Genomic DNA, 10,475 nt, shown 5'->3' with positions numbered 1-10,475 from the left:
CAATCTAGGAAAACTCTTTAAAACTCTTCCTACAATGAAAATTTAAAAATGTCATTTTTTTAAAAAATTAAAAATGTAGTCACTATTTTAAAAATAAGTGTGAAGTACGGCCACGAGTATGCAATTTACACTTTAAATATATTAGTTAACAGAGAAGACTTAATGGTAGTTGCCGACAGCCATTTTTTTGAAAGGCGGAAAGAAAAGTTGCCACTATTTTAAAAATTTGAAAATTTGGTCAATATTTTGAAAATCGGTGTAAACTACGGCCACCCCTATATAATTTAGTCAATATTAAATTGCTAAACTATTCTACGTATAGTCCTTATCGTGCTAAACTAAAATGAGAAATTATATGCTAAACTACAGCAATGACTTATTGCTAATAAAATTTTTAAAATATTTAAATATTAAGAGAAACTGCGTATTCCATTTCCATAGGATTTAAACTAGTATTAGTAACCAAAAATTAAAGTATTTTATCGTTCATTAAGAAGGCCAGTCAAGCATATTGATTTATTCATTCTATCTTTTCAAATTTCTTTCTTTTTTTTAAATCAATCATTTCTTTCATCATTCCCCTCAACAAAGATCTCACAGCTCCTATAAATGGTTCTTTTTCTCCAAACAAACTAATATGAAAAGCCGGAAATACTTAGCAATCAAATTTTGCATGCAGATCCTTTAATTTATAAATATCATGAAGAAAATTAATATGAGTAGTTGAACAGAGCCAGCAAAAGTTAAGGGTTTATTTTTTCCAGAACACAGGACCGACACACAAAATTCCTTTCTTGCAAGCAAGCTGCAGGAGTTAAATTAAGTTAAAATGACCAGAGTTTTGTAATTCTGAGCATCCAATGCCAATCAATTCTAGTTTGTACTTCAAGTCATGCAAAACAGAACTTCTAGCAAAAAAACATTACTCTCTTAACATTCTCTTTCAGTGCAGGCAAGGGTCTCACAGCTGCATTTGCCGGACCACGGGTACTTCTTCCAACACCCATTCCACCACGTCCAGCAGCTGCATTGCTTGTCATTGAACCACTGTCGGAGGTATTAGGCTCCATATAGAAACGTGCGCGAAATGCTGCAAGGTGAGCATAATATGCCGGTGGTACTGCACCAGAGAGAAGATGAATTAGTTACAATATTTAAAAAGTCCCAATAAAACATAAACATCCATTTGAAGAACTAATATTGATCCAACCACCAAAAGAAAAAGATTCGATTCTCTCCAAATTTTTTACTAAAGGTGCTTACCAATCGACACAGATCGCGTGCACCGGGCATATCTAGAAACATAAAACAAAATGGATTACCAATTAGAATTAAAAGATTAACAGCAAGACTAAACTGTTACAAGCAACACCATTATAAAGTTTAAGAAGTGAGTTGCTACTCTTGCTGGAAGTGTACTTACGTGTAGCACAAATTGTTTGTAAGAGACTGTAGACCATCTGCTGAGAACTTGTTCTCATCCCAAAGGACATGATAATGTGCAGGTCTGCTGGTCCCCTGTCATGTAAAAAAACCAAAAGCAGATAGTTAACAAAGATCCAAAAAAGCTACTTAGAAACAAATCAAAAGGGTATTATTACTTGATTCCCAGCATGGCTACACAGATAAAAATCAAACTCGGTCGGGTGGCAGATTTTAGAGTCTACCACAGTCCCTGAAATATCCAACAAGAAGATTAAGAAATTGTTCAATTAAAAGTGATCGTAACTCAAAAAAACAGGGGACATAAAGAATACCAGGCAATATATTTCCGCTCCTGTCAACTTGATGACGGTCATTGTGGTTATTGGAAAACAACCTTGTGTGGTGACGCTTCTGAACAACAACAAATGTTACTGGAGGCTGATATTGTGGCTCTAAAGAGGCACATGCCTGAAATTTGGAAAAAAAAATTAAAGCAGCAAAAAACAACAAAAAAAGTCAATATGAGAGCATCTAAGTTCAATTCTTTCCCTTGGGGCACAACATAAAAGATCAGAAATGTTTTATACACAAGTTGCATACACTATACCTTGCGAATCGCATCAAGCTCAAATAGCAAAACTTGATAAAACTGCCCCTCACTGACACCATCCCTACAAAAGATTTCTACTTTTGTAAACACGGTTGACACCACAAACAGTATGCATGAACCGTGATACAACTAGATACCTGTAAAAAATTATGCGCTGCGGTTTCTGTCCAGTTTCTCTACGGAATGAAATGAGTAGTTCCCTGCAGTAAACAATGATTGATTGAGAAATCGTTCTTCCATTGGTTTTCACGGCCTTTGAGGTCGACGGTTTATACCAGAGCAGATTCATGTCTCTTAAAGTCTTAGTAAAAAGCAACCTACCTTAAGGAGTATTAATGCAGTACAAACTAAAAATATTAACAACTTTCAAAAAAAACTTAAAATATTAACAAAAGTGTAAATACATTCATACACATCAGACGTTTCTTAAACTTAGACAGACATAGATCATACTTTATCATGCCACCAGTTACAAATCCTCTAGTTGGGTCTTGCCAGGTCTTGTACAAATCCTGGATAAGCTCTTGTCTGTGGGATTGGGCACAAACTATCCCTGCATACTTTGTAACCTCTGGCCAATCTTGGGAAGCAACAACCTGCATATCCATTTAAAAACTGTCACATTGACTGCCAATGTATGCTTTAAGAAATTGTAAAAATTACCAAGAAAACCACAAAGCTATCATATAAGATACAATCAGTGTTCGTACAGCTGCTATTGAGGGACTTGAATCTTCCCCGGGATGGGGATGTGTGACATCAGCACCAAAAATGATAGTTGGCCTATCACTAACTAAGGGAATGCGCCTTGAAAGTGCATCAACTAGGACTGTATTTCTTCCGCCAACTTTAACATTAATTTTCAGCGTCACATTAGCAAGATATTGCTTGCTCATTCTGAACACATGCTTTGCCAAGCAGCATTGGGAAACTATGCCAAGATCTGTCTCGCAAATTCTTTTCACATCACCTGAAACAATATAAATAGAAAAATAAAAAACAAAAGATGAAAGACCAACACCAATGTAATTAAACAAAAGATGAAAGAATCCAATACCATAAAGAGAGCCATTGTTGTCAGGCAGAATAACAAATAATAGATCAAGCTCCTTCTTAGGAACATTTGAAATGGCCTCCTTAAACCGAGCTTTTAATACTCTTTCTACTTGATCAGGACGGGCACTGAGCGCTGGAAGGACGGGTTCAGGATTGAATTGCTAAAGAAAGCACTTCATGTCAGGGTTTCAAAGTAATAGGATATAATAAAACCACAAAGCAGTTAAGAAGACCAATACCATGCCCGATATTATGCACATTTGTGCAAGCTCATGACAGAACCCACGGGCAGCGCTCTCTTGCACATTTGGAGCAAAGTTAACACAAATCCAATTGTTAACTATACCACCATTGACCATTTTCTGAAAGACAGGACAAACAATAATAAATTTAAAGATACTTCTCTTTGTGTCTGACTTCGATTGCCAAGTTAGGATTGATACTTCTCTGACTTCCCATTGCCAAGTTAAGATTGTCCGCCAGATATGGTTATATTGGGACACAATACCCTGTAGCTTTTCACTATCGCACTGAACTAGTTAATTTAGGAAAATATACATATTAACAAGACAGTATTACTTCGTGCTTAGATGCTTAGAAATAATAGTCCCTAACTATTTCCTAAAGCAAGAAGCTCTCCATACAAACAAAAGTAAGAGCTGTGTTACAACATAATTAATAATATATGTTTATATATCCGTTGTGTCCATCACTTTTACTATATTCACTTGTTTCCTTAATCACATACAATTAACAACAAATTCTATGTTTATATATCCGTTGTCTCCATCTCTTTTACTATATTCACTTCTTTACTTAATCACGTACAATTAACAACAAATCCCATCTGTGCACCTTTATTCTCTAGCAGCCTTAAGTTTCAGAAAATACAAGTCTGCTACAATTAAGTGCCATGCAGATGCTGCATAATAATTAGTTAATAACTGTAAATTCAACATGACAAGAAAAACTAGATGGGAATTTTCAGAAAGTAGAAACTGACATATCTTGATACTCTTTAAAGTGTCTTCTATTATAAAGAAATGTGAATAGTGCATAGTTCCAACACAAAAAAAACTACTTTAAGATTACAAATACGTATTCAACTTTAACATGAGCAATTATTTGAACCCCGGGTATCCTACTTAACATGCTAGCATCTTAACCACAAGGGAGACCACTTTAATTATCAGAAAAAATATGATCATGTAAAAATTTACCAATTTGTAAAGAAAAGTGCTCCAGGCACCACAGCGGCAGATCTGGCTCTGCCAATACTTAATATAGAAGGATAGATCCCTACACGATATGTGAAGCAGAAACACCCTCCAGCAAAACAATTTCATCTCACGTCAAAGTAGGTCCAGTTTCGTATCACGGCCGTATACCCGTCCGTAGTAGTGACAATGTGGAATAAAAGGTGTGAAATATCAAATGAGGTCTTATACAAAGTATTTTACTGCCCCTCTAGTTTTATATGATAAAAAATCAATAGAGTAGATTAAATGACTAAAGTGGACAGATAAAATCTATAAAACAAATGATCAGAAAATCACATAAAAGGTAACTGCAAGAGTCATCCCCAATTTTAATTGGAATTGACAAGGTTTGATTCAGATATGGTAAAAGCACAGAACAAACTACAAAGATACCTTGTTCATCATATTCCACTGGCCAACTTGGGGAAGACAATCCTTCTCACGACCTGTCTCATGATATTTTAGCTGTACAAAAGTAAGGTACTAGTTATCCACAACCCAACTCAAGCTGTCAATAAACCACAAGCATGACAACATGAAGATTATGAATCAGTCAACAAGTAAAGACATAATTAATCAGTTACCCAAGGAGGAGGCAAAATTCTAGCTTCTATAGAAGCCATCTTGTCACTTATTTTTATACTGAATTCCTTGGCATATGGATCTTCAGCATATGCATTATGACGAACAGTCTGCAAAACAATGCCAGTAAAAAAAGTAACATGAACATCTAAGATAAAAAGATTAAGTCAAAATTCCAGTCAGGTGCTAAAGAGGAGCAACTATTATACATTGATTGCCTGCATCAATCGAAATTCGAAAGATGTTTTCTTCTTATCTATGTAAGTTTGAAAAACTAGTGACAATGCACTATTATGGGCATCAAGGAATGCACACATACAAACATTGCAACCAAGAACGTCTTGTTTTTCCTATCTTTGTAAGCTTTTATTTATATTTCAGCAACTTGTATCATAAAGAGCTGTGAAGCAGGGATACTTCTCCCCTGTGAAGAACTACGTATACGTATGCGGTGCGTAGTGCACGGGGATACGCCTGAATACGTACGGGATATGCCAGGTGGCGTATCGGCGAATTTAAAGAAGAGGATACGCGGGGTGCGCAGAATGTTAGAATATAGATCCTATTGGGGCCTTACTCTAACATCTTAAGGTCTTAGATGAGCTGGTTAGTCAACATGGTATCAGAGTTTAGGCTAGCGCGAGGACTAAGATTCGACTCCCAGCCACCCCCAACATTCTCATAATTTAATGTGGACACGAAAGGCAATTTATGAGCAGGTTACTCAACACAAAAGGAGGTTCGAAGCATAAATAAAAGACACCGTATAAATAAAAAAATAAAAGTTCTTAAAAAATTTATGTGATAGTTTGAAAATGTATTTAAGTTCCGTAAAATCATTTAAGTTCCGTAAAACAGACCCTCGTAATATCATTTTCCCTCTCGCCAGGGCGCTGACATGTAACCCTCAGCAAAGCAGTAATTTGTGTCTCATTCAATCTCTTAGAATACCTCTGACCCTCCACAATCTTGCAAACCTGAGAAAGAATAATGAGATAAGCACAATGAATTCTTCAAGAGACCAAAAGACTGCAAGCCAAAATGAAATATTTGCTCAAACCTCCATAGGCAGATAATTTGGTCTTTTTGGATTACCAACTTGCAGACAAGGCCATTGAGTATGTTGTATGCCAAAACCATAGGTCTCTCTGAAATACTCTACCACTGATTTCACAGTACCTCTTTCATCAACAGGAAAACTGATAAATGGAAGTGAATAACATATCAGGAACGATGATGTGCCGAGTCAGTGTGATGCATAGTTGAGATTAACGAGCAATGGTAATGTATAACAACAATTGAAATTAGCTGATAAATATAGTCACTGATTCATACGTCAGTTCTCTTGTTGCCTGTGATGTTAGACCGCATATGCGATACTTCCTACGCATGTTTCCCCGATGTGTAACTTCAACCTTTATTCCTCTCAATGCTTTTTTGATCTGAAAAAAAGATGCCACCAATTAAAATAAGAACAGTGTTTATCACTAGCCACAAAATAGTCGGTGGCGGTTAGATCCAAGCATCAAAATAAGACTGGAGTGCAGCAAGTACATGTAGAGGCTGACATCTACGGGACAACTATTTAAAAAGAAAAGAAAATGTATTTAAAGCTAGCAAACACTCTATTATATCTATAGCTGATGATAAAATAAAAATATATGTTTTTATTTCCTTATAGTGATTGGAAAAGTTTTTAACACCTCTCAAGAAAAAACTATAAATGTAAACTAATGTGCACTTTAGCCTGAAGAGTATAAATTTGTGTTTTAAATAGAAATCCCTCACATATAACATATAAGCTTTAAGCAACCCCAACTCTCTAAATAGGGAAACTTAAGACGGTCATTCACATTAGTTAAACGGCCATACAACAATTGCACCCTGTGATTATCCCAAAACCGAGTAATCCTAACTAAGTTCAATTGCAAAAAAATCTTAAGTAATAGGAACAAAGTTGAAATTCTTAAACAACCTATGCTTACTTTTTTCAAGGGTAAAAAGTATAGAAGAAAGGACAAATCATGTAAAAACCGTAAAAAGGAGAAGAGTTAACTAAACCATCCAGTTCCATATATATCAAGGAAAAAATAACCCTCGATGTAAACATATAAAAAGGCTACACTCTTGAAAAGTAAACATCAAAGGAACATAACAAACAACAGCTTTCACAACTATCACGTAGATGTAGGGGAAAGAATTGAACCTTAACACGATCTGCATCCGACAATGTCCTAGAAAAGATTTCCCTGTTTAAAAGCTGTGAGACGAATTCGATAACAGGCAGCGGTTCAATAAATGCAGTGGATGACATATCTGCACAACTAAAAGAGTCGTGTCAGAATATGACACATGAGCAGATCTTAACTGATCAAGTTTTAGTTCATAAAGGAAAAAAGAAATAGTAAAAAAGTTATTCTGCATATACACCTGCTACTACCAGTTCATTCGTATTGTGATAAATTTTGACTTGGTATAAAATCATATTAAAGAAAGATGAGGGTGTAACAGTATAGTGTATTGTCATATGACGCACCAATGTTCAAGGATAATCCCATTTGAGTGGGGCGGATACTCTGATAGAAACCCCGCCAACTCTCCAATCCCTCACCCAGTGGTTGCCTTCTTCCCAGGTCAGGAGAATAGAATGAACGACCAACGGGACAATACCTATAGCAGTTTACCAACTCTCACTAGATCAGCACGACCTTATTATGCACATTAATTGATATATGCACGATAAATACAAATCAAAAAAAATAAAAAGGTTGGGCATAAGTCATGGTTGATGCAAACCTACCTAGCTGTAGGCAATTCTCGTAGCACAATATCTAGAACTTGAAGTGCTTCTTGAGGCGCATCAGCCTGCCTCCCCTTCAAAAACATTTCCAAGTGGTGCAAGTCAGCACGTGAAGCTAGTTTGATAACAACTTTGAAATCCCTCTCTCTCCTGCATTTGAGGGAAAATAATAATATAATCACAGCTGTTTTGAGGTTACATAATGTTTATAATAACAAAAGAATTCCAGAAACAACACCTTGCACTGCCTAATCCATCATCTTCATCAATGAGAATGATTTTGAACTCTTTTGAAATAAAAGGCAGAGGACCTGCAGTATATAGGCTCTTCCTACCATCATATGCAGGAAGACGCTTTCCCAGATGAGAATCTCTGTATAATTTTACCAGTTCTCCCATAACAGCACGGTTGACACCGCGGGATGTTATCTCTGGAGTAATGGTGACCTAAACACCATAACAATTGGAATATGTTGTATCATAATTAAATTCTCAGATATGAGACCAAGATGTAAACATAAATTACAGACCAAGGAAACTCACATCATATTGATGCAGATCCTTGTCTGGAAGTTCAACGAAGAAGTGGTTAGCCTTTACAATACAACGGGAACCAAAACTGCCCCTGCCTGGTCGAAGAGGAAATCCAAGTGATTTGCTTGAAGCTGGAATAGGCCGAACAATCTCACTGGAAGAGCCTTCTTGCTGCACAGTAAGCTGCTGAAACTGCTCGGTCACCTGATAAGTGGGTTCGGGAACAAAGGACAACGAATGACCCTCAGGCTCCACCACCCCAGTTGATTTCAGATACGGCAAGGGTTGGGTCATGACCCCTGATTGATGTAAAGCTTGGGTAGCTTGGTGCAGCTCGGGGTTAAATGGCCTGGAAGGTCCACTAGTACCTCCTTGGCCACCACGACCATGCCATTGGGGGTGTCCTCCGGGCTGTTGATACAGTTGCTGTCGAGTGTGCTGCTTCTGTTGCTGTTTTCCCCTGCCCTGCGGCTGATAGTACTCAGAAGGGCCTCCATAGTGCTGCTGTTGGGTTGTTCCCCTACCCTGCTGCTGAATGTAATAGGGAGTCACTCCATAGTACTGCCGAGAAGCCATTCTACCTCTTTGATTGCCGCTGCCTCCTCCATAACTTCCACGACCTTGGTTTCCACCTGCCTGGTGCTGAGGAGCGTAACCTCTGCCACCCTGTTGCTGATTTTGTGGTTGTTGATGAGGTGCACCACCCCCACTGCCTCCACTCACTTGTTGAGACTCACAACTCTCATCTCCACCAGACTGTGCAGTAGTCCCTTTTCTCACCATGCTATTAACTACAGCCGCCATTAAAATTACAAGCAATGAGCAAACAAACTCTTAACAAAAAAAAAATCAATCCAAAATGACGTAACCTAATTATTAATTCATTAATAGAAGCAGCTTCAACGTCAAGTATATCAAGCCACCAGATAAAGCAATTTACTAAAGTTAATTCCCAGAGAAAAAACAAATCATATCATCAAAAGACATAACAAACTGGTTCAAGACAACTTTAACCTGAATAACAAAATTAGCGTTTTGAAAACCTAAGAAGAACCTCTCCCTCTCATACAATCAAATATTACAGATAGGAAAGACCAACACACAACAGTCCCGAATAGTTCATCCATAATTGGACAATAACTGGAAACATTACAAAAAGACTTAGCAACACAAAATGCAACCAAGTGTCAACAAGATAGTATCCAACCTATCACATTCTTAATAACATATACAAACAAAGCCAACCTATTTTTATAAAAACAAAACCAAAAGCCCAATCAAAATTTCGAAAAACCCTTTTCAAATAAACAACACAACCAACAGATTACAGAAGCCAAATAAACACATTTAAAACACAGAAATTGCCTCCAAGACAGACAAACCCCTCCATTTCAGATGAACAATTTACATCTTCATAAAACCATAAATTTAACAAATGCAATACAAAATTAAGTAGCAAAAACAAGTAACTATTTGCAAGATATATATGTGTATACCAAGGAAAAATGCAGTGGCTTAAGACACAAAAAATAAAGCAGATCCAACCAAATATAAACATTACCATCTAAGCAAAACAAGATTATGTAGCATAAACAATTAAATATGAGCAAGATAATATAGTAAAAGAACTCAGAAATATAGTAACAATGATTACCTTAAAGTACAGGTCTCTATGAACACCTCTCTTTGTTAGTTTATGCTTTCAAACACATACACACACTTTGCACCACACACAACTATTACTATTACTATTACTATTACTATTACTATTACTGTGTGTGTGTTGTACAATAATACTAATAATGTATGTACACTTTGTTTGTATGTTTATCAAAGTTAGTGTGAAGAGTGGGGAGTGAAGAAGCTGCTGGTTAAAAAGGAAAGGGAGGATCTTCTGAAATGACAAGAATGTCCCTACATTTGTGGTTGTTTGTCTGCTTTTGTACAACAGTCGGGTCAGTCTGTCTTTTACAACTAGTGTTTGACGTGGATGGGATTAGCTGAGGTGGCAGCATCAATATGGGTCCCACTAGGGGATTTGGTGATGTGGCCGTAACTAATCATTATCTCGGATACCATTTGCATTTTCCTAGATTTTATTTCTGTTGATACGGCTAGGAGCGAGCATTTTCCGGTTCAGAACCGAAAACCGAATCGAACCGATAAAAATTGTGCTTCCAGTTCGGTTCTTCACTAATTCGGGTCCGGT

General features: G+C 36.9%; 1 protein-coding gene across 1 annotated transcript; it reads right to left on the bottom strand.

The window, feature by feature from the left end:
- Positions 1-775: 775 nt before the first annotated feature.
- On the bottom strand, positions 776-10,103 carry LOC141717932 (protein argonaute 1-like). Its single transcript, XM_074520198.1, has 22 exons — positions 9,921-10,103; positions 8,276-9,057; positions 7,971-8,179; positions 7,733-7,882; positions 7,469-7,602; positions 7,139-7,248; positions 6,268-6,374; positions 5,993-6,131; positions 5,793-5,909; positions 4,935-5,042; positions 4,744-4,815; positions 3,331-3,453; positions 3,093-3,252; positions 2,746-3,005; positions 2,489-2,631; positions 2,173-2,235; positions 2,033-2,096; positions 1,758-1,893; positions 1,602-1,675; positions 1,424-1,518; positions 1,264-1,295; positions 776-1,120 (listed from the first exon to the last, which is right to left on the bottom strand). Exons 2-22 carry the CDS (start codon positions 9,047-9,049, stop codon positions 909-911), a joined length of 3,282 nt encoding a protein of 1,093 aa, XP_074376299.1. The 5' UTR covers positions 9,050-9,057; positions 9,921-10,103; the 3' UTR covers positions 776-908.
- Between the last annotated feature and the right edge of the window lie 372 nt (positions 10,104-10,475).

Source organism: Apium graveolens, chromosome 4 (genome assembly GCF_009905375.1).
Source record: "Apium graveolens cultivar Ventura chromosome 4, ASM990537v1, whole genome shotgun sequence".
Taxonomy (NCBI): domain Eukaryota; kingdom Viridiplantae; phylum Streptophyta; class Magnoliopsida; order Apiales; family Apiaceae; genus Apium; species Apium graveolens.
Note: the sequence above shows the minus strand (reverse complement) of the source record. Positions and strands in the feature narration are given on the sequence as shown.